The following is a 24,696-nucleotide window of genomic DNA, read 5'->3' as shown; positions in this document are numbered from 1 at the left end:
GAACCAAACAATTGAGTTGCCAGTGTTCTTTCAGAACCCAGAGTTGCTGGCGGAGCGGATGCTCCACACCCTTGATGTTAAAAGAGCCTTAATGTACTACATTGACAGGACCAAAGATTTTCGTAAGACCAAGCAACTTTTCGTTGCATTTGCCTCACACCACAAGGGAAACACTATCTCCAAAGCTGGAATCGCTAGGTGGATTGTAAAATGCATTCAGATCTGTTACGCTAAGGCCAAGCGCACTCTCACAATTCCACCAAGAGCCCACTCCACCAGAAAGTTGGGGGCCTCTATGGCTTTCTTAGGTAATATTCCCTTAGAAGATATTTGTAGAGCAGCCACATGGTCTACCACACATACTTTCACTAAACATTACTGTGTAGACGTGCATTCCAAACAGCAGGCAGCTGTTGGTCAGGCTGTTCTTAAGACACTTTTTCAGACTGCTGCAGCTGGCACGGGCGGCCGCTAATAATGGGAGGACTGCTATGTATTCTATGCACAGATATGAATTCAGCAGCCCACATGCCTCGAACTGCAAATGCTACTTACCAGTATGCATCTGTTCTTGGCATGTAGGGCTGCTGACATTCATATCGCCCACCCTCCTCTCCGGCGCCTGTAGCAGCTGCAGTCTTCATTCATATATATATCTACTCATATATCTGCTCGCAGCATAGGCATCACTCACATACTTCACTCCATCTCTGCCAATGGCTAAAAACAATCTGGGGATGGAGGCGATGCCCATGCGCACTGTAGTCCAGGGGAGGAGCCACCTATCTCGTGATACTTCGAAGACTCTTCCAGGACAACAATGTGCAATCATCCGGACCCAACACTAGGCGGCGATCTATGCACAGATATGAATGTCAACAGCCCTACATGCCAAGAACAGATGCATACTGGTAAGTAGCATTTGCATTAATTGCTTTTAAGCCACACCCTTAATTGCATCGGTTACGCCCCTTTGAAAGATCCCAGAGTATTTTCATCCCACTCAAAGCCCTGGTCTACACGTGCGGTCAGGTTCTTGGCGCACATAGCCTTGGCTGAAGCGCACAGAGACCTTACTCTGCCGCACACAGAGGAAAATAATTAAAGGGAACATTGCCTGGGACCCACTCATTAAGATTAACCCTGGGCGGAGCTGGCGGAGCGGGACTACACAGAGGTCCACGGAGTTGGGGACAAACTCTGTAGAACTCTGCTCCTAAAACCCATTAAGAATTAATTAAAACTACATTAAAGATTAAAGAAAACAGCCTTACCTTCACTGCTGCATTCCCGGGCTGCCGTCCTCCTCTTCCTTGCCGTCTCAGGGTGGTCTGCGCACGTGCCCGCGCTTGCGTATTTCTCGCAAGGAATGCATACTGGACCCCATCCCCAACATCTTCAATAGGTTTGAACAAATATCTGGCCACACCATTAACGCAGAAAAAAATCTAACGTCTTCTTCTTCCGAGAGGGTACTCATCCAGAGGAGATTGCCTTTGAGCCATGCTCCTTACCGGTGGCGCAGCACACCTTTAAATAACTCTGCATACATATATACTGGTCACATACGAACATGCTAGAGGGTAACTTTACCAGGGCCATCCGGTCAATACGCTCGAGTGTCGCCTTCTGAACTACATTACACCTCTCTGCAATGGGCTGTGCAGCCATATCAAAAGTGGTGATTCTCCCACAGCTCTTGTATTACTTCGCTAATTTACTAATCCTAATACCCTCCTCCACTTTTAGAACCATGGACACTATACTCTCCGATCTCATATGGGAGGCCGGAAGGCGCAGAGTAAGCCTAAAAAAACTACAGCTGGGGACCAACGGAGGGGGATTAGGTGTACCCGACCTCTGAGCATATTATGCGAGTTAGCTACAATGGTTGTCCTACTGGACAGCAGGATGCAATCTACAAGTGAGAGGATACTCTGCGCGTGATGTGGACCAAGGTACCCTACACGCATTATAAAACATGTCTTGTTGCCGCCCCTATTCAGGAAACATCCCACTGATGGGTATTTTAATAGACCATGAGAACTTTGTGTGGGAAACTGGGGTGACAGATCATCTATACCTGATACTTGCCGCACTATTGCAATACGTCAAGAAGTATTGGGCCCCCCAGAGACAAAAAACCCCCAACCCACGAATTAGTTAAGACCCTATACTACATGGGGAGGGAACAACACCTTATCAAATGGCTATATGTGGCAATAGGGGCACACGCCGCAATAGAGCTAACAGACTTGCGAGCTACATGGGTGAAAGATATTGGACGGGAGCTCTCAATCAAGGAATGGGCTGGAATTCTGGAATACCCCCCAAAAAAGTGACTCGAAATGCAAAGTTTAAATTCATACAAAGTATGTTAGGCTCTATAGAGCCTATCTCACATCTTCAACAGATGTTCCACATACACCGCATCATTGCCCCAGATGCCACTTGAGCAAGGCTGACTTAGTTCACATGAAATGGGCATGCCCTCGCTTACAAAGTTTCTGGAAGCTCATCAGGCTTCATATATCGCCAGTCACACACATACATGTAGGAAACACAGTAGAGAAATGTCTCCTAGGCCTACGTAAACATTCGACCAAACAGAAGGTACAACCCAGATTTGTGGGCCTCGCCCTAATCCTTGCCAAACGGTCCATAACTATGCAATGGAAGTTAACAAAACCGCCTACTGGATACAGCTGGCACAGTGAAATGCTCCGCTGGAGTGGGGCAGAGAGTGCTGCGATACAGCGGGAGGAGGCCAGGGGATTGCGAAAACATATCCCTCTCCGTGGAGTGGGCTATCCAGCTAGAAACCCTAAAGTATAGATTTGGAACCAAGCGCTGGCACCCCGAACACGCAACAACCCACAGCATAGTTGTGACACATAGATATATGGTAAATGACAGAACGTACTAATCACCACAACCTCGAAAGTTAAAGAGCACTCATCGCTAGAGTAGGACACAAGAATACACACATAAGCAATGGAAATGCCAGAACAAGTTTCGGGGGGAGGTAGGAGGATGGACCCTGGATTGAACGTCAAGCCATCGATCTTTGTTGCCGCCAAAGTCATCCCATTCTAGTAAGTCCCACAAGGTAAAAAGGAGCAAGTAGTCAAACAGGTCTTTGATTTAGCTCTGTTAATCTAAGTCATCTGACAAGATAAGGGAGCGTCGCCACTCGGCCTGGCTCTGCAGTTGAGCCCGGGCCGTCTCCATCCCTCCCTGTTTTTTCTGGGAGCTGGAGCGACCCTGCCCAATTTCGAGAATTGTATGAGGCCATGCACCTCATATTTGTCTGGCTCTTCCCCGCTGGAGCCCCTTTGGACCCTGCAGGTGCCCACTTGCTGGTCTTACGGCAGCTTCACCCTCTGTGCCATTTGGGCCCTCAGGTCCACAGATGGACCGGATCTGTGCTGGTCGAGCCACCTTGACCTTCCCCAGCATTGGCCGTTCTGTCAACGCTCCTGACTCCGACACGGAGCTGGATGGGTGTTGCCTGACGCTGACTGGAATCATGCCATCTAGGCTGGGACCTATGCCCTCTTCCTTTGGGTCAACTGGACCCTGAAGAATACCAATCCCTAGATACTACTGAGTACGCATGATGTTAAGATTTGACGGATGCCAGTGGACTGGACACCTCTCCAGATACTGCCTTGGTTGCTTGTCCTACCATGGCTACACTGCCAACTCCCCAACCCAGGGGACCCCAATTTCCTCACACACCACCCCACCCCAAGAGGGAGGGGTGGTCCAAGCCTCCACTGAGTAAATCCTTGTAATTCCCAAAACGCCACCAAAAGGGAATCCAAAAGGCTGGATATCTTTGACAAGATGTTTTCTTCCACCAGCCTGCACTGCTGTCTAAAAAAAAAAAAAACAAACAGCATGGCTTTTAGGCCATTTCTACCATTCACTCAGGGATTTGGTTGCGCAGATTCTTCTTATGGTCCTGGAGGTATCCAGGGCCATACTCTCACAAGCTATTTTGGACTCGAGAGATGCAGGAAAGTTCACAACTCGTTGTGGGCTGGAAAACGACGGACTCGTAGACGAGGCGGACTCCGTGTTGAATCGCTTGAAGGATAACAGAGCTACGGCCAGGTACATGGCCCCTCAACAACCCCAGTCTGCTTTTCGCTCCTTTCGTGGCCACGGAAGGGGCTGCCAGCCATGTCTCTTCCTGCCCATACGCCCATGGCATGCAAGTTTCGCAGCCCCTGCGAGGCCAATGACACAGTGGCCACAGACCGTGTGGTTCAGGTAGCTGAAAGGTAGGACAGTCCACTACTCCCCCAGCTGCTGCAGCCTTCAAGACTCTCCAGTTGCCCTCCGACCATCATGGGCACCCAGTGGGAGGCAGGGTACGCCATTACCTTTACCACTCTATGCTGAAAACCTGTACCTGCTGGCTTATCAAGATTGCCCCAAAAGGCTACTCCCTCCCCCTGTGACCACCCGTCCACCCATGCTACCAACTTGCGACAGGCTGCCAGGGGTCAACTTCCCTTACTCAGCCAGGCAGTGGCCGCTCTCTTGGCCAACGGAGCCATAGAGGGGGTGCCAGCAGCAGAAGTAGGGTATGGTTGCTATTACTGCTACTTTCTGGTTCCCAGGAATCACTTAAATCTCTGTCCTGTCCTAGACCTGCACCCTCTCAATTTCTTCCTGAAAAAGAAGAAATTCATAATGCTTCCGTGCACTAGAGTCCGGTCTGCCCTAAACCCGGGAAACTTGCAGGACGCATACTTCACATTCCCATCCTGCCTTTCCACAGATGTTACCTGCGGTTCAAGGTTGGTCACGAGCACCTTCAGATCACTATGCCTTGGGTGATTACGAAGTTGATGGCGGTAGATTCAGCTCATCTGTGGGGATTAGAGGTGCCACTCTTACCCTAGTTGTACGACTGGCTGTTGAAGGTGGGCTTGTCCTATACAGTCGTCTCCCACCTCCAGACTACGGCAGACCTCCTGCACGCCCGGAGGTTCACTATAAACATGCCAAAGTCACACCAGACCCCTTTTCAGATGCTTCCTTTCTTTGGAGTTGTTCTAGACACAATGCAGTTTCGGTCTTATTCTGAACAAAAAGTCCAGCATTTTCAAGCTCTACCACCTATGTTTCAGCCTCTATTCTGGGTTTCAGTGAGTGTGACTCAAAGGCTGCTGGCAGGGCCGGACTGAGAACAGAAACCGGCCCTGGCAAACTGCTCAGCTGGCCCCCCTGGGGCCAGGGGGAGTGCAGCTGAGCAGTTTGCGAAGGCCGGTTTCGGCCGATTTTGTTACCGGGGGCTGACATTACCGACCCCCAGTTACAAAAACGGCCCCCCAGGGGCCCAAAACAGCCTCCCACCCTAGCGGCCTACCGGGGAAACACCAGGTCCCCACTATGGCCAGTCCGGGCCTGTTTGCTGGCCCTCATGGCCTCCTGCTTGTGACTTGCCCGCTGACATATACGGGCTCTGCAGTGCAGCCTTTAGTTCCAGAATCAGGGGAACCTCTCTGACATAGTCCACAGCAAAACATCTATAGTGGCGGTTAACAAACCACCATTGGGTCCGCGGCAGAGCCTTCTCCTTTCTCCAAATTGATCTGACAGTAGTGATAGCCATCCCATCTCAGGAGGGACGCATCTATCTGTGAGATGTGGCGAACAGAGGCCTCCGTCTCTGGTGTAATCCGGACTCCACATCCTGTTGGCGCTCTAAACAATCAGGCTGACATTGAAAGCCTTTTTACCCTCTCATTAAGGGAAGGCTAGTTCAGGTGTTGACGGAAAACACCACCACCATTTGATACTGCAACAAATTGGGTGGGTGGGGTCATATGACTGTTTATCAAGAGGCCCTGCGCCTCTGGACATGCCTTGAGCATCATGGTATTTACCTGGTGGTTCAACACGTGGCAGGCTCTCTTAAAGTCAGGGCAGACAAACTCATCCGAAGATGCTAAGCAGATCACAAGTGACTTCTCCATCCAGAGGTGATGTAAGGACTCTTTCAGCAGTTTGCCACCACAGAGAATGCACAATGTCAGCAGTTTTGCACACTGAAGTTTCCAAAGTGCCTCTTCCTCGAACGCTTTTCGTCTCGAGTGGAGCTCAGGCTTCCTGCACGCCTTTCCACCCATACCACTCCTGCCCGGAGCTCTCAAGAAGATCAGTAACCACCGGGTCCTATTCATTCTTATGGCTCCGGCCTGGGCTTTGAGAGTTTGGCATCCTGAGCTGTTGAGCATGGACTTAAGGCTCCGGATCAAGTAGCCCCTTCGGGAGGATTTCTGTCATAGCAGCTGGAGAGGTTACTCCACCAGAACCGCTCAATGCTCCACCTTCATGCCTGGTTATTGAGTGGCGACAGTTGACTGCTTTTGACCTTCCACCCCAAGCCTACAATGTTGGCAGCTTGATGTCCCTCCACCAAGACAGTGTATGCTGGCCGTTGAAAAACATTTGTGGCATGGTGTGCTGCGAAACAGATTGAATCTTTATCTTCTCTCCCTTCCAGGTTCTTTTGGCTATCCTTACCGTAGCACAGCAGGGCTCTTCATTGGGCACTTTGAAAGGGTATTTATTTGCCATCTCTACCTTTGTGGCTACCTGATCAGCACTCTCTCCAAGTCCCCTATTGTAAACACTTTCCTATAACCCCTTCCGTGTTCCCTTCGGCCGACGGAAGCACTCCCTCCCTGGTGCTGCGCACGATCGTTGGCCGTCTCATACCCGCCACCCATTAAAACGCCCGCACCGCGGCGGAATTGCCGCCGCGGTTGAGGCATTAAAGGTCTACAGCACTGTTAGACCTAGGGTATCCTAGACTACATAGGGTAGCCTGGCACAGTAGTGGACACAGCTAAACTCTCAGGCGTTGGTTAAGTGCTTACAGAACCCACTCAAAGTAACTCAATGATTGACCACTAAAATAAGACACAACACCAATTTAGAAAAATACCAGTACCTTTTATAAAAATAATGTGATTCTGTTTCTTATGCAAAATGGGTTTACAATTAGCTCAGCAAAGACTCACATAAGTTACAAAGACTTTAGTACATTTCCCACTCTAGCAATGCGAAATCATAGGTACATTTCCCTTGGAATAAATGATTATCAATCCCACGAAATTACTTCTTCAATCAGATGTCACAGTAAGGAATATTCACTATACAGGTTACAAAAGTTACATTACAGTCCTGGCATGTACATTACATTACCCTTCTGTTCTCAGAGCCCACAGCCAACTACAAAGCTAAACAGGAGACAAGATGAGTTAATAAGGCTTCCTCTTTGCTTACTTAATGGCTATACCGCTCTGGTAGTGAACCTAACTCCAGGTGATTATTTGCCTGTAGAGAACCTGACAGGGAGCTCTAATCCTTACTGAATTTCTCTGGCCCCCTTCTTAACCACTACTACAAGTACTTGAACCTAGCGGTTTGTGTCTGTAATTAGAGGGCAGGAGTCAAATTCCCTCGGTCTATTTGAAAGGCCTCAGCACTTTGGAGCCGCGTTCGTTATTCCCAGTCACTGGGGTTACCGAGTGCCGGCACAGCCGCCTCCCGCTTCCCCACTTCCCGGCTTACTTTTGGTTGAAGGCGAGCTAGCTGGCGTTGCCTTCGTCACGCGGTGGCGGTGGTGCCTTTCAGCAGTCGGTGTGGGCGTGAGGAGTCAGGGAAGCCTACCCCGGTCCGAGGCGCTCCACCGAGGCGTCCGTTGCGGCGCTTCTGCCTCCTTCGATGTTCCTTCTGCCTGGGGCTCCACCGCGGCGCACCTCCGGTGACGCGGCCGGCCCTTCCTGCCGCCTGACTCCGCCTTGCGCACGCCTCCTCAGACGCGCTGGGTCCTTCTTGCCGGTTCCGGCTCGGCGCACCTCTTCTGACGCGACGGCGTCCTTCTCCGCTTCGCAGGCGATCAGCTGGGCTCTCCACACACGCCTCGCAGGCGATCAGCTGGGCTCTCCACACACGCCTCGCAGGCGATCAGCTGGGCTCTCCACACACGCCTCGCAGGCGATCAGCTGGGCTCTCCACACACGTGCTGTCGGCGCTCCCACAGGTAGGAGACTCCGCCGGCGTCACCGCCTTACTTCACGAAAGGAGGGTCAGTCACGAGGGTGATGGAATGTGTCTGTCGTTCCCCAGCGGGGTGGCACAGTCCTCTTTTTAATGTTCAACTGTTCTTCCCACAACCTTCAAGGTGGGGACGCAGGACGCTCTCACCGGTCGATCTGGGTTGTAGATTAGGGAGGTCTTCTTACAACACGACCCAGGCTCTTCAAAGTAGTCACAAAGTCTCTGGTCACACTTTATGGCTGGTGTGACAGTGGGGTTCGGTCAGCCTGAAAGGGGGCACTTCCCAACACGCGACAGCCGGCCCACAGGTCGATCTGGTCACCTCTGGTGCGCAATCCTCCTCCACAAGTCGCCTCCCTCCTCACTGGTCACTCCTGAGACTACTACAAAATGGCTACTGGTCACTGGCCTTTTATAGGGTGGCCTGAGTCCTGCAGAAGTCACTGGATGCTTCTGGAAAGTTCCTCATGTTAGCCTATGGGCCTGTTCTCCTGGAATGTCCGTTATGGCAGTTGGTGGACACCATTTTAGATGCCCGAGTGTCCCTAGATTCTCAAGGAGCATAACTAGGCCTCACAGGTTATGAGGGGAAAAATGGCGTCATAATCAAGGAACACCTAGCCCCCTGACAGCACTGAAAAATCCTGGTGGACATATAAAAATAAAAACAGAAACTCTGGGAGGCTAAGGGGGACAAAAATAAATAATGTTGGTTAGAGTATCCCCAGATGCAGACTGGTCTAACAAGCACATTTTCCCCAGTCTCCTTTATTATGTCTCAATGGAACCTTAACTTGGTTCTTATTTTCCCAATGTGCACTCCCTTTAAGCTGCTTCACTCTTGTCCTCTAAGGCTCCTCCCCATCAAGACTGCCTTTCTGGTGGCAATTACATCTGCTAGAGGGTCCGTGAGTTGTAGGCACTGTCGCCTCAGCCTCCATCCAACTCTTCTTTTCTCTGACCAACTGTTCCTTCGGACTCTAGCATCTTTCTTGCCAAAGCTAGTCCGTTCCATGTAGACCAGTCAATGACATTGTTTACCTTTCGTAATCCGTCTCATCTCTCTAAGGAAGAGGAGAGACTCCACCAGCTGGACATAAAAAGAGCAGCATTCTACACAGGACCATTCCTGGTGGACACTTGACTCTTTGTGGATTATGTTGGGGCCACAAAAGGAAAGGCCGTGCAGAAACAGACCATTTTTCTCTAGATGGTTCGGGCTATGCATTAAAATCTGCTACACATTGGCCAAGGAGCAACACTTAGAGGGTTTGCATCCTCATTCCCCCAGCTCAAAGGGTGCGACTACGGCATTAGTAGCCAAAGTCCCTTCCTGGACGTCTGCCAGGCGGCATTATGATCATCTCTGCACATGTTTACCAATTACTACTGCCTAGACAGGTCTTTGGGGGCAGACACTTTGTCCCTTTGATCTTGCAGGACTTTTTGGTGAGAAATTGTTGAGCCGACCCATCTTTGGAGATATTGCTTGGGTATCTTTTCTATAGAAATTAATCTGCAGCTCAAAGTTTCTATTATATGAACAAGTTAGTTAACTTAAGTTATGCTTTATCTGGTAGAGACTGGATATAGCTGCAGATTCCTTCCTGTCCTACCAATCCTCCCCGCTCTAGGGACCGAGTTTTCCTGTTTCAGGGCCCTAGTTTTACACACCAGTGGTCTGTGTTCTTCATGGCTCTGCATTCCTGGCTGGGAAAGTCGCTAAAAGAAAGTGACATCCGCGTGCTAGGGTGGTGCCTGCATCGGTACTGCACACGTTGCTTCCAGTGCGGACGATGCCACACGGAACCAAACGACTCCACCTACCGGCACGCATGGGTGTCTGCTGGGGTTACTGACACCTGGGGATAATTCTAAGGTAAGAAATCTGCGGCTAGATGGTCTCCAGCAGGTAAGGTGTTACCGAAGGTAAGTAACTTGCTCATGACTTCAGTGAAGAATCCCATGAAGGATTACAGTTAACACTTCCTTTGGAAAGCTTGTGTATTGAGGATATAAGAGTTCCTGCAAGTATCATTTCTGTATGCTTATATCTTGGTTTCCACCGGCACACCCATGTTGTAGAGACCCTTCTGCTAGAAATATTAATTCTCCGCTCTGGCCTTATGCTCTTCTCCACTTTGTGCTTGCAGGCCGAGTGAACCTCGTCCATCCCCTCCTCCTCCCATTGCTGTTCCTATTGCTGACGAGCTTCAGAATGGATTGGTAAGAGTCTGTTTTATCTCTGCAAGAAATAAGAATTTGAGATACAGGAGTCCCTCGAACTCTGCAAGGATCTAAGTTGACTTTGGTATGTCTCTTACAGATTCCAAGGTATGGGTGATATTGAAACTCCACGACATCACAACTGTGGTTAATTAGGTTTAAGATCTACAAGACAGCCTTTTGCTTGGAGGTTTTCGGGCGAGGGAGCAGTGTCAATGATTTATTTGTATAATTGTTATTGGAAGCTTGCCCATCGACTTGAACTGATCTCTTCTTGTGATGGATGAGTGCAGGACCCACATAGATAGCATGGCAAGATACTAGCGGCAGGATCAGGATGGTAGCTGGCTCATGCAGGTGGAAGGCAGCCTTTTCAGGGACACCATCCACCTGGTCTACAAGGTAGGGAAATGCAGCCGAACAGGGAGGCATAAAGTGAGCAGGCTGCTGGGAATTCAAAGGATACCATCATGGCAATCCCACAATGCCATGCTCACTATATAATGATACTAGAGTACAGACAGGAGGCAGGGCCTCGGACTTAGGGAAATGGGACTCTGGGTTAGATTAGTGGAAATAGAGTGCAGTGCGGCTCGGACTGAAGGGCTAAGCAAGTGTAAACAGAGTGCAATGGAGCTCATACATAAGGGCTAGACCAGTGTAAACCGAATATGGAGCTCTGACTGAAGAGCTAGATTAGTGCGCTGTAAAGAGTACAGACCCATCTGTTCAGGCCATGGATGATTGCTGATCATATATGTTTCAGAATGTCTTAACTCTGATCTTAAATCTGTATGTTTATATAATATTCAATGAATATGCAATGTGAATATTACCACTGCAAAGTCTTGTACAATGCGCATTCTAGAAGTAGCATATAAGCTGGTGGTCTAGTCAGTTGACAAATTTCCAAAAATTCTATAAACATTGGCTAGCACTTTTGAATAAATCTTCGGCACAGTTTATTAAAGCTTTGCATTTCTGCGCTATTTTTCCTGGGCATCCCAATTTTTTGCAGTCGTTCTCAGTATGGCTTTGGTTTTGTCTTTTGGTGTTATGCCCAGATGTGTACTTTCTATTGTGTTTCTACTGCCCTCACCCAGTCTGGCCTTTAGTTCAGGATCTGTAACTCCTTGGATGCCCTGTATACCATGAAGCTGCATTCAGAACAGTTCTCATGTGGGAGTTTGCTTTGGCGAAAGCCAAATTCTGTCCCTCTTGGGAATTAGGAAAATCGCAGAAAACTTTCCAGTTATTCTCCAAGCTGAGGGAGCATATCTACTACCATCCTCCACTCCCTCTCAAGATAAGTTGTTACAGGTTTCAGGAAGGGTATGTAGTATTAGGTGGCTGCAAGCGATTATGTTCAAGATTTGCTTAACTAGCCTTCCCACAAGAAATCATCATTTTGCTTTCTATTCTGTCAATGTATACAGCCGTGTGGTATTGATTCATCTCCCAGAAATGGTGAAAGCATCTGACCCCAGTTATTAGGTCTAGACTGGCCTTTATCGAGTCTAGGCAAAGGGTTTGCATGCAAAAAGTCTTATGCCCCTTTAAGGAAAATGGGTTTCTGTTGCAGTAAGCTCCATCCCCCCCCCCCCCCACACTTACCTACTGATGCACATTTTCTTGGTGTGCCCTGGGTACTTGCCAATCAGCTTCCCAGGGCATGTTTGCTTCCCCCAAAACGAACCCAATTGGCATCTCTGGCCGCAGCCCCATGTAAATGGTACCACAAGTACCCAAGGCACTGTGACCAGGGAAGACCTCTAAGGGCTGCAGTACTTATTGTGCCACCCTTAGAGGCCGCCCTAAACCTTTACGCACACACTGCCCTTGCAGGCTGCATGTTTTGGTGCAAGTAAAGAGTCGACATAGCACACATCCTCGTCTAACCAACCCTTAACTTCTCAACTTGCCTCTCCAAGTGGTGGTCACACCCAGAAGTCCTTCGTCTCCCTGCCTGCAGTCCTTTTGCAAACCGGAGGTTCTCCGTAGAAAACAGCCGGGCGCCCGACGTAACAGCACCCTGCACCCGGCCGCCCCAGTGCTGCTGAGGGTGCAACAACAGTGTATCGCTGACCCTGGGGGACCCCTGACTCTAACCCAGAACCTTAGCTCCCACAGTCTATTACTTACCGTGACCCGATAACCTGTTTTTCCTCCATAGGATAACACTGACAATATTCTTTCCAAAAAGTGTGGAGTTTTGAAATCTAACAATATTCTTTAAAAATCGCACAAATAACCAATAGTATTTACTTACCTGTCTACAGGAAATGTCCCAGTGCTGAATCCAGGTATCCAGCACTGAGTAAGAAAAGTAATGCACAAAGTAACTTACCTGTAATTTACTGAAAAATCCTATTTATTCCAATGTACTGTATGTGCTAAGTGTTACAACCTGCTGCCTCCCCTGTAAATCAAGTACAAGTTCTATTGCATTTTCAAACTGTTCTATATTCAGCAACGTATTACTGTAAAGTATTTTATACTTACCTGTGCTAGGCTTGCTTGGTTCTGAAAATAAACAGTATATTTTTTATACAAAAACAATTGGCCTAGAATTCAGTTTGTGAGTGTGTGAATTCATTGTCTGACTGAGTGTGTACATCAAATGCTTAACACTGCCCTCTGATACTGCCTTACTGCTCGACCAAGCTACCACAAATAGAGATTCAGGTTCTATCTAACCTCTGACTACCTCTGGAGTCACCTGGACTCTCTATACACACTGTACCTTATTTGGGTGTAGTGTATATATAGAGCCTGTTTCCTACACCCCTGAATTATTAATAGACTGCCACCTCTACCGCTCACAGCTAATAAGTTACTGAAGCATTAGCCACACTCCAGCAGAGTGGGTACCATTTTGACGTCCCACCTCTGAATACCGCTTTGATGACAAGTTGAACTGCTAACACTTCTCCAGTATTAGGGGTGTCCTTCATAGATTCACGTGCCTGAATCAGAGTAGATAGCAGTACATATCCTTGCTAGGCAGACACTATTAGTAGCCAAGCTTGTAAACCTATGATGCACATAATCACGATATATATATATATATATATATATATATCTATATATATATATATATATATAAATATATATATATATATATATCCCAAAGCATGATAAAATGCAATTATTGAAGCGTGTGCACAATGAAATAGCATAATAAGCGTCTGACAGCAGCAAAAGGAGGTGGGAAACAGAGGCTCACCTTAGTCGAAAAGATTACGTAGAACTGCTTGACCCACTGAAGCATCTGTCTCGCTGGCTGCATCCAAACAGTAGTGTTTGGTGAAAGTATGCCTGCTAGCTCAGGTTGCCGCACTGCCGATGTCCTGGAGAGGGACTCCAGCGAACAAAGCAGTTGAGGAAGACCCTGCCCTCGTAGAGTGCACTCTAGGGGCTGCTTGCAAAGGTCCTCCTGATTGTGCATGACAAAAAGCGATCGCAGCAGAGATCCATATTGCAATTGTTTGCTTAGATACTGCCTGACCATACGAATTGCACCATAGGTGATAAACAGTTAATTGGAACTGCGTAACGGAACTCTCCTTTGCAAATAGAACTTTAAACATCTCCCAATATCTAGTGTAAGCAATGTCCTTTCTGGATTTTGGTGGAGGAAAGAATGTCTTTAAATTTACAGGCTCGTACCGGAGGAAGTCCGGAGGCACTTTAGGTATGAATCTTGGATTAGTGCGAAGCACCACTGATTCATTTGAGAACTGTAAGAAAAGGCTGATGACCCGTGCGAACCTGGATAGAACTGACTCTTCTAGAGGAAGTCAAAGCCCATAAAAGTGACACCTTCCACGTAAGGAATTACAGATCAGTTCCGTGGATAGGTCCAATAGGAGGGCACATGAGTTGTGCTAATACCACATTGAGATGTCACGATGGTGGCGTACGACCTACCGGAGGGAACATTCTGAAAATTCCTTTAAGAATTGTTGTATAGTTCTTGAAGAGTAAAGAGAAGTGGTCCCATCTTGTCGGTATCTGGAAACTGCTGCCAGAAAACCCTTAGGATTGCATGAGACCATCCCTAACTTGCCAGCTGTACGAAAAACTGGAAAGATTTGCTCTGTTTTAACAGAAAAAAGGATGAAGTCCTGCCGAGCGACACCAGATACAAAAAAAAACATTTCCATTTGAGACTGTGTTCTTGCCTTGGCTTATACTTCTTTGCAATCCGCAGGATTGTCTAGATCGGCGAACTCAAGGTACTCAGGCGCCAGGCTGCTAACCTTGGAGAAGTCGGATCCGGGTGGTAAACCTGACCGCCCTGGATGAAGAGTAGGTCCGGAATTGGACGCAACAGAATTGGTTCGCACTCTGACCGTAAAAAAGAAGCTTGGTGAACCAGTAGTGGCGCAACCATCTGGGGGTCATGAGAATCAGCCGACACTGCTCCTTCCCCATCTTCCGCAGAACTTTAGGAACCAACGGTATCGGTGGAAAAGCGTAAGCAGATAATTGAGACCATTTGATCGAAAAAAAAACTCATTCCCCTGAAAGTCTTTGTGGGGATGCCAACTTGCAAAGAACCGGCATTTGCTGTTCTTCTTGGTCGCAAAAAAGAGGTCCAAATCTGGATGACCCCACTGCCGAAACATTGAATCCACCGTCCGTTGAATAAGCTTCCACTCGAGAGTGGAAATTGTCGTCCTGCTGAGAGCGACTGTTAGAATGTCCCTGAACCCCGGGACATGAACCGTCAGACGGTTGAGTATGTGTCGAATTGCCCCTGCCCAAAATCCAGGGCTTTCTGAGGCAACAGAACTGATCTTGTCCCTCTCGGTTTGTTGACATAGTGCATTTGTATTGTCTGTGCGCAACCAATACAGTGGCTCCTTGAAGTATTGCGCTAAAAGATTTGAGGGCAAGGAAGATGGCACTTCGCTCAACAGATTGATGTGCCAGGCCCTTTCTTGCGGGCTCCATGTCCAGCTGACCTTCAGCCCTTTAAGATGCACTCCCCAACTCTCGAGGGATGCGTATGTGTTGATTGTGTAATTTGACACCTCCTGAAGGAAAACACACTCTTTCTTGGATTCACCAAATAAGAAAACCTCTCGCATTCGAGGATTGATTAGTAATGAGATCTTCGAATGAAATGGAGACTTGCAACCACCGCTTGTCTAATTCCTCTAGCATCTTTCTCATGTGTAATCTGTAGTAGGAACCCACCAGGATGCGGTCAGGAATGACTTTGAGGATCTACTGAAAACGGAACGTAATGTACGTAGATGTGAGACAAACACCCTTACTGGGTTTGTATTGATTGCTGCTCAGAGTGTTAATATCCGAGCTAGGACTAGTTGAGAGTTGTCATGTGTTGAAAAAACCCGGCTTTAAAACAGTGACTGCCAAGTCTGGGTGTGCTGGATTGCTTGTTAAGAAGAACGAGCCCTGATTATATAGTTGTCTCAGTAATGATGAATCTGTATGCTTTGCAGACGTAGAAAGGCTGCCACTGGTGCCAGGATCTAGATAAAAACACGTGGAGCGGACCAAAGTCCAAAAGGTAGGCCTTTAATTGAAAATGCTTTAACCTATTGAAAAACGTAGCTACTTCCTGTGCTTTTGAAAAATTGGAACATGAACATCGACACCCTGGAGGTAGAGTGCAATTATCAAGTCGTTTTGGCAGTAGTACTTTAAAAACTTCTTGAGGTACAACATTTGAATAGTTTGCGCAAAGATGTAAAATCTGGCGCTACTTCTTGACTTGCTTGTTGATGAGGAACTGAGAGTAAACTCTAACTCTGTTGTAGATTCAGAACCACTCCGACGGTCCCTGTGTGTATCAATATAGACAATTGTGCAAACGACTCGTGCAGATGAGGAGGAAGCGGTCCCCTTGAAGGTGTAGCAAAAGGGAATTTGCCAAATTCTAGAGCGTGCCCTTTCGACATAACTATTAGAACGCCCAACAGACAACTGTTATCGTTGACCAAATGAAATAAGATAGTCCATCCCAAGAGGGATGACGGTGGAATAAGGGTGGGTTCTAAGGTAAGTCGTTGTTTCCTTGAACAAGTACCTCCTGCATACGATTTAGAGTCGAATAATGCAGTTGTAAAAATGATACCGGGTGGAACTCCTTGGAAAAAAGGATGCAGAACTGCCCTCTGACACCACGAAAGGGTTGCTCTCTGTACTGGAGAAAAAACTAAGGCTCGGGTAGTGAGTGCTCAACATGTTGGCCAAGAAGGAATATCTATAACGGTACGACCATTATCTTAGTGTGAACCTCTGGGCGAAGAACCGAGACGTCTGCCAACCCTATCCCTGCAATACTGCCGCCTCTATGGGCTGTCTAAAAACTTGGAGATGCAATGTGCACTACACGGTCTATTGTTGATGATGCACTCCTTCTATTTTTCTGTAAAATCCTTGAAACATCAGCTGAGGAGTATTGTTGACGCAGAGCACCAGTGACGGCAAAGATTGTCGTCAAAGAATACATCGACCGTATCGTCGACAAGCTGGCACATTTTCAGTCAGGAAAGTGCGCAGAGTGAGTCTAGACGCCTGAGAGTAAATCTCGTGGGCGTAGATGTGGGAGGCAGACTCAAAGAAGGCCAGAGACCCCTTAATTTCGATGTTACTTCAACTGGTGAAGTAGAGGAGAAACATAATTTCAAACCATTAAGGTGCAGTACAAATAAAAAAATCCTCCCACATCAGAAGGGCGTATAGCTTAAGCACAAGACATCCCCTTCTTCTCCTACCATGTCAGAGACGGGCAGAGTGCTGGTCCATATACTCTTCATGAGGGTTCACGGGAAAAGGTTTCAGCCTTCCACAAGCGACGCAGGGTCTGCAGATGGACTTCGTGTAATAAGACATTGCAAAACTGTGAGATATGAAGACATTTTTTTTAAGACAAATGAAGAAATTGAAGAAAAACTGAGCAGAGCTCAGGGAGACTCCTTTACACGACGTGCGGTAGAAAATCTGAGAGCCTGAGCCTCTGGGAGAACCTTCTGGTGGGTGCTGGCGCCTAATTGGCTGTAGTTTGGACTATACAAAATGACTAGGATAGTCAAAGGTGTGGACGTTTTTTCTGCTGTAGCTTTGGCTACTTTACTTCCTGTTTTTTTTTTTTTTTTTTTTTGGTATTTACTATATATTTCTGGCATAATATTGCTTTTTTATGTACCATGAGACTCCCACTCCGACGACTGAGGCATGTGAATCTATGAAAGACACCCCTAATACTGGAGAACTTATGTTTTGCTCTAATTCTCCCTCATTGGTACCCTAGAACTTTGTTTTGGCTACTGGTCTGCCAATCTATCCCTCGTGGTGGCTCGTTTTTTCCGGTACTGAACGCCCAGTACTAGCCACTGTATGTAAATGGTCCCCAGAAGGTAGTGTCTGTGCATAACCTTTTGAGACCTTGACGATGTAGTGCTTGCTACTACCACCAACACCGTCGCTGTCACAAACTCCAACCTCGCCCTTCTCACCAACATAACCACTACCTCCACTATCATCATCACCACCACTGCCACCAACCTGGTCACCTTAACCATCACCACTATTAGCACCTCCACCGCAGCTAGTAGTACTGCACCACCACAATATTCTCGTAGATTTGTAAGAGTGTTGTGTGTAGATGTGTAGGGAAAAGTTATCTGGGTGTATGTGTGTGAGATTGCGTTGGATTTACTGAAAGAAGGGAGCACTCTTTGATCAAGTACCCACACTCTGTACTTTTTTCACATTTCAAGTAGTGGTGGTGCCCCACTGCGCTAAGGGTGCAAGCAGTTAAGGAGATGCTGCTGTCATTTAAACTAAGTAGAGCTTGGCATAGACAGATTGCTTGTGTTTCAGGAGGTCCTGGGAGTCTGGGCTGAGCCAACACTCCAATGCAGAGTAAATCTAGGCCTTTGATAAGAGCTTGTGGGTCCGGACTGTTCAAGCTTTCCAATGTAGACTGAATTCAGGTTTTCCTTGAGACTTGGTGGACTGAGCCGTCATTGGATTAGAGCTCACGCCTTCAAGGGGAACCTATGTTTGTGAGACTGAGGTAACAGCAAACTGTAAACCCAATGTAGATTGTTAAGGTGCGCTCTTTTTCTGAGCATGTAACATCGTGGTGTAACCTGAATGCAAACTTTTGTAGGTTAGTGACATGATATTATCGTTTTGAGTTTATTTATCTGGTTAACGTTTTTTCTTTTTTTTTGCATTAGAGTGAAGAGGAGGCCTTACAAAGAGCCCTGGAAATGTCCCTTGCTGAGTCTGCGACCTCCACCCCCGTACCCAGGTAACTCTTTGTTTTGTTTCTATTTCTCCACTGTGCAAGAAATGGCTATGAAACCTAAGGGTAGCAACTCCTCCCCATGTATGTGTGTGAACGTTTCTTATTCTTGTGGTCTTCACTGCTCCAAGAAAGACTTGCCACCAGCAGGCTCTCCGTGTCCCCTTTAACTGCATCCCTTCCCACCTGCGCACTCATTCATTGTTACAAGTTGTTCTCTTGTCCCAGTGAGTGATGACCGGTCACATGATTTCAGTTCACAGGAAGAAGAGGATCTGGCTCTTGCTCGGGCTTTGTCTGCCAGTGCAGAAGAATATCGGAGACAGCAGCAGGTGAGCACACTGTGTGCGAAGCGGATGAGTGTATTGTGAAAGGCCAGTGTCAGTCAAGTACTGTATGTGTGTCTTTCTATTGCTGTGGGAGTACTGTGCATGTCCGAAATCAGTGAAACTAGTATTGGTTGGGCAAAAGATTGCCATGCGTACCAGGAGGTTAGTACGTGTACAACGTTGCTTGCAGGTGGAGTTTACTCTCACCAAAATGCATGTCCGGGAATTTCTAGAACAAAGTTCAGAAACCTGGACGGGAGGGGAGGAGCTATAGGACACCACCTCACTTCAAAACAAGTGTCACCTACAGTGACCTACATGTATAGACCCTCATCAGCGGAGTGTTTTATATTTCTGTAAAGTAAGGCTCTGTCTACAGTCAGGACTTTAGTTTGTGTTTACAGTACCCTCACACACCCTATTTTTGTCATGCTTCATAATCTGGTCTCATCCTGCTCTCTAAAAACCAGGATAGGCTCAACCATATTCCAGGTAGCACTTAGGATAATTTATCCTTCTGGAGTCTTATACTGAAATATACATAGAAATATTGCTATCTCCGCCTCAAAAACCTTGACATTACTCCCACAGTCTTGGTAGTGAATATGCCTTTAACTTAACCCAGCAACTTTCTCTTTGGATAGAAACCCACTCTGTGGCACTTATAACAAAACCGTTTACCCTGCCTTTACACAGGGGTTCTCATTAAATGCTTCTATCTTGAACGGGCATGTACATGCAAAAGAATTACTATATCATAACATGAGTAGTCAAAATTACAGACTTTCATTCACTTCTCTTTTAGCTGCCATGGAGCTTAGTCCAAATAAATCTATAATTATGTACGTTGAGTCCAAGAGCGTATGGTGTCTGTGATCTGCTCTCATCTTTGTGCTTCTGGTAAACAGCCAGGATTGCATAAGCCATGAGTGATGCGCCTGCATCCGGTGTTGACACCTTGTACAACTAGTTTGTCCAAAGTGCAGGTTTGAAACTTCCCTTCACAAGTCTGTGTTATCCTTCCTGGTTGCACAAACCCTTCACTGGTTAGGGCTCCCCCCCCCCCCCCATGCTGATATTAGGGACGTGGGTCATTCTCTGCGCTGCTGTACGTGTTCGCTCATTCTTCACACTCTCTTCTGTTGTTGCTAATCTCCCCAGATTACCCCTGTAAACCCCCAACGCGCTCTCCGGGATCTTGGGCTCTCGATGCTTATAGCGACTGCCCTTCCATATGATCAAATTGTGTCTTCCGTGCGTGATGGAGATTTCTTTACTTCTTGCTCTTTCTTCTGCGCTCTGATCATTTCATTTCCTCCTCTCTCTATGCGAGGCTGAGTGTTGGCTCATACCACTCCTTCTCCTTTAGAGATGGGACTGCCAAAGTGCTGCTTGCATCATTACCACTTCTATGCAACGCAGATGAAGGTGCGCTCCTCTAACCTAGCTAATAATCAGCTATGCAAAGCAGGGAGGGCTATATTGCATTAGATTAACTGTAGGAAAGAATCTCTTCTGGCCACAATTGACAATGCCTTTGTCTCTTATTGCTGCACTAGTAGATTGTATAAAACCTCATCTCAACGTTCCAACAGGAGGAAGATGCCTTTGAAGAGAAAGACCATCCGGCCAGGGTTCTTCAAAGTTTGTCCTGGAGGGCCGGATCCAATGCCAGAGTTTTAGCTTATCCCCATTTAGATAAATGTAGTCTTAAAAATCTGTCATGGATCTGGCCCTCCAGGACCGACTTTGGAGAACCCTGGGTTACGAGATGCACTTTATTCTTACAAGAAAACCAAGAACACCAAATTAAAAACCTCATTTTAAAAGTTAAAGAAATAGTCACAGTAATATGGGACCTCGCCAAACTCCATTCCATTAAATTGTCATCCTGAATGCAGTCAGAATAGTTAAAAAATAGTAATAAAAAAATAAATAGTTTAGAATTAGATTTTAGGCTGCTGTGCGAACGCAGTAGGGGAATTCACATTTTGTACCCAAACGTTGAGTTCAAAAGTGTTTTGTAAATGTTGTAATGTCGGTCTTTTCTATTCCAATTTCAGGTAAAAGAAGTCAAATGATTGGTTTGGTTCACACCTGGCGATTCTGTCGCTTATCACAAGACATGGGCTCGGTCTGTCCTTGCACACCATTTAAATTAACTTTTCATACCCGGAATTATTAAATCAATGCAGGTGCTGCATCTCTTGGTGAGCTTTGAGAAGGTGTTCGCTTGATGGCTGGATCCATTTTGTAGCGTAATATACTTGGGATTCTTTGTCTTCAGGGAACAGGCCCTTGTGCACCCGAATTACAGCGTAATATTCAAAACATGCAGGTGTCCTATACCAAGGAGTCCTTTCAATAATATATGTTTGAGGCAGAGGTCCTACATAATGGTTTCTGGGGGAGGAGGGATTTGGAAAAAAAAATTGTTTCCTCATTTTGCACACTTGGAAGAATTGTTTTCTTTGTTCAGTTTCTATGAGTCAGCTCACAGTTTAAGTCCAAACCAAATGTATGCTGATTTCCGGAAGTATATCCACAAAACATTTCTTTTATAAATTCAGATTCTTTGCATGCTCCAGCTATCTGGTGATTGGATCCAGAATATAATTTCACGTTTTGAAAAACACCACCCAGTGTGGCGCTCTGAGTTCGAGTTCCTTGTGGTTGGTCACCATCTTCAGATTTCATTATTCACGTCTAGAGCGATTCACAGACTGCACTAATACACTAATGTGGTTTAGGTTTGTCTACCTGTGACGGATTATCACCACGGATAAGATGCTCTTTAGTTGTTAGGCTGTCGGCTTAAGTATGCAGATGATGGCAAACGGACACACTTTAGGAGGTGATTTTATTGTTTTCTCCTATGTGATGGTGACTTTGTATCTGAAGATATTTCTTCCACAGTTTGTTGTTTGGTACAGTAACGAAAATGGCTTTGTGCTTTACATTGTTAAGTGGGTGGCAGTCACCTGTCCACCAGCAACAGAGTACTGGGTGCCAACCAGCGTCTTGGGCATATCTGAAGTTTTCCTCATGGTGAAGCGGGTATTAATCGTTACAAGTAGACCATTCAATAATTGCACGGAAAATGTGAGATAAACAAAACAGCAACTTCAAAATCAGCCTCTTGTATGTTCTCCTCTAGCTGTGGACCATGTCTTTCTAAAGCATGAAGAGAATGTGTAATAACAGATAAGGCCATGTTGGCCCTGATTGAGGACTTTAAGAATTACTGTAAGCCACATAAGAGACATCGTAAATCTCAGAGAAGCAGTCCGTTCTGTAATTCCTAATAGAGGCGTAGACGGGTGCAAGAGTGGGACCGTGGTAAATCCAGATGTGATACAAAATTACCTGTAGGCTTTTGAGTGTTTAAGAATAGCCCTCAGCATACAGAAAGATTACTGCTATGTAAATGTATCCATCCCAGAGATTGGTGATAGACAGCCAATGAAAATGGTTAAAACAGCCTGGTCTTTCAAGCCGCATTCTAGGATGCCTTTCAGGTCCTTCAAAATTGGCCACAGTGATACAGTTCTCTACAAAAATGCGCCCAAACTGCTTGGTCTTCCTACACTTTCATAGATTGCTTTGAGGTCTAGGAATGCACAGACTGTCCTGTGTAAGAGGGGCTAAGCTCCTGCAGTTCACCATGTCTCAGAGCGTACTCCACATAACATTTAATTCCTGTGCTACTTTGATCCAACTGACAATCGGGGTGTTAGTTATATCAGTAGAGACGTTCCAGACCACAGTCTTCCATTCTACCTTAGGAAAGGGTAGAGTCTACCACTAGTTACAAATGACATCCATCACACCAGTACATCTTAATTTGCTATACCTCTTAATCAAAATGGTAACTGTACTGAGTGCACAGAAATTCAGAATTACACAAGGTTACAATATCCAAAACTCTCCATAGAGCAAGTATATGTTCGAGGCATGTGTGCTGTAAATACACATGCTTTGAATACTCCTGTCCTCTAGTGTTGGGGCCGGATGTTTGCAAGTTGTTTTTCTTCGTAGAAGTCTTTTCCTAGTCACGAGGTGAGGTGACTCCTCCTTTCGGTGATAGTGCGCATGGTCATCGACTCCATTTTTAGATTGTATTTTTCCGCCATCGAGTTAGGATGTGTATTGCTGCGCTCCGGTTCAAGACCGTTCCCCTTGACACGCAATCCTCTCTGCCTCAATGGTATTGTTTCTGTACGCATGCCCACTTCTCCGCATATCGTTTTCGACATCGAAACGACCTTCGGTTGGGAAGCTTCGTGGACGGCCTGCGAGGCATACCTGTGCTCTGTTGCTCTCCATCGATGGATTGGACTCTTGCCCTCAGTGACATGCGAAATATCCGCGCAACGACTTACACAAAGTGTGCAACTTGTGCTTATCAGCCGAGCACAAAGAAGAAAATTGTGACTCTTGCAGATCGTTTCGATCACAGAAGCCTTTTCGCGATCGTCGGGCTCCATGTTGGGCGTTGCAGCGTCAAAGCATCAAGGACTTGCCGTACATATTCGGTGAGGACTCCGGCCAGGAAGATATTGAGACATCGGCGTCAAACAAGGAGGAAGCTTCTCCAAACAAGACTCAAGCTTGGAACTCTAGATCGACTTGACGCCAAGGAGCTGCCGCAGGGTCAAGGTGACGTAAGTACCGAAGACCCTTTGCCCCCACAAACTATCCTCAAAAAACGAAGGCTTCGGCACCACCTCTGCCTTCTGGCCAAGGTCTGCACTGAAACGATGTTGCAGACGCGCCGCCACCAAAACCACCGGTCAGGCATTCAGGCTCGGTATCTAGTCGATTTAAAAACCCTCCTCAGAGCCGAAAACCTCCGGTTCCAAGCATAAGACTGGCTTTGAACCGAAATCCACTGCGGCCAAGACCAAGCAACCTTCGGAGCCAAAATCTTTCACGCCAAAAGGTCTGCTCCCTTCAACACCAAAACCACTGGCACCGAAAACGTCCGCACCGAAACAGAAGGGTACTCCTTCGGATCCGAAAATGGACATTATTCCATTAAAACCCGATCCAAAGCCAAAACGACTGCATATCAACCCTGATACTCGTCACATCCACATACAACCACCTCCGAAACTTAAGCTTCAAGAGGTGGAGGCCACGTCTTACAAGATCCCCTTGAAAAGAGTGACTAAAAGTCCCTTTTATTTTCCATCACCGCCACCTCCAGCACTCCAGTCACCTCCTGAGTATTCTTTCTAGATTACATCTCAAGATTCTCCTCAATCTCATCATGATGATGCACATAATGGGGGAATGCCTATGCCAATAGATCCATGGATGGATTACACAACAGACCCCCACACCAGGTGACACTGTTCAAGACTTGTACCCAACCAAACTATCTCCTCCCGTAGACTATGCATCACACCATGAGCTCTTTGCCAGGGCTGTACGTTACCATGGGATTGAGCGCCATAAGGAATCACTGGAAGATGATTTCTTATTTGAAACACTAGCATCCACACATGGGTCATCTCAGTTTCTACCAATGCTTAAAGGCATGATTCGGCATGCTGAAGACATTTTTTAAGACCCAGTCAGAGTCTGCCTTCTAACTCCTAGAGTGGACAAAAAATATAAAGCCTCTCCTACGGACCCCGTTTTTATCAAGAGACAAGTGCCAATAGATTCACTTGTGGTATCAAACACTGGTAAAAGAGCAAATTCTCAATCACCAGAAGATGCTCCTCCACTGGATAAGGGGTCTAACCTCAATCAATCGGA

At 46.8% G+C, this 24,696-nt stretch overlaps 1 protein-coding gene across 3 annotated transcripts in view; it reads left to right on the top strand.

The window, feature by feature from the left end:
- Positions 1 to 24,696, top strand: part of ZFAND2B (zinc finger AN1-type containing 2B) — a 127,003-nt gene that overhangs the window by 49,958 nt on the left and 52,349 nt on the right. For all 3 annotated transcript variants that reach the window (XM_086954360.1, XM_086954362.1, XM_086954361.1), the window contains 3 exons: positions 10,239 to 10,311; positions 18,534 to 18,607; positions 18,858 to 18,933. In XM_086954360.1, the coding sequence (XP_086810486.1) occupies positions 10,239 to 10,311; positions 18,534 to 18,607; positions 18,858 to 18,933 (223 nt within the window). The remainder of the gene's footprint in view (positions 1 to 10,238; positions 10,312 to 18,533; positions 18,608 to 18,857; positions 18,934 to 24,696) is intronic.

The sequence above is a fragment of the Lissotriton vulgaris genome, chromosome 2_1 (assembly GCF_964263255.1).
Source record: "Lissotriton vulgaris chromosome 2_1, aLisVul1.2, whole genome shotgun sequence".
Classification (NCBI taxonomy): domain Eukaryota; kingdom Metazoa; phylum Chordata; class Amphibia; order Caudata; family Salamandridae; genus Lissotriton; species Lissotriton vulgaris.
Note: the sequence above shows the minus strand (reverse complement) of the source record. Positions and strands in the feature narration are given on the sequence as shown.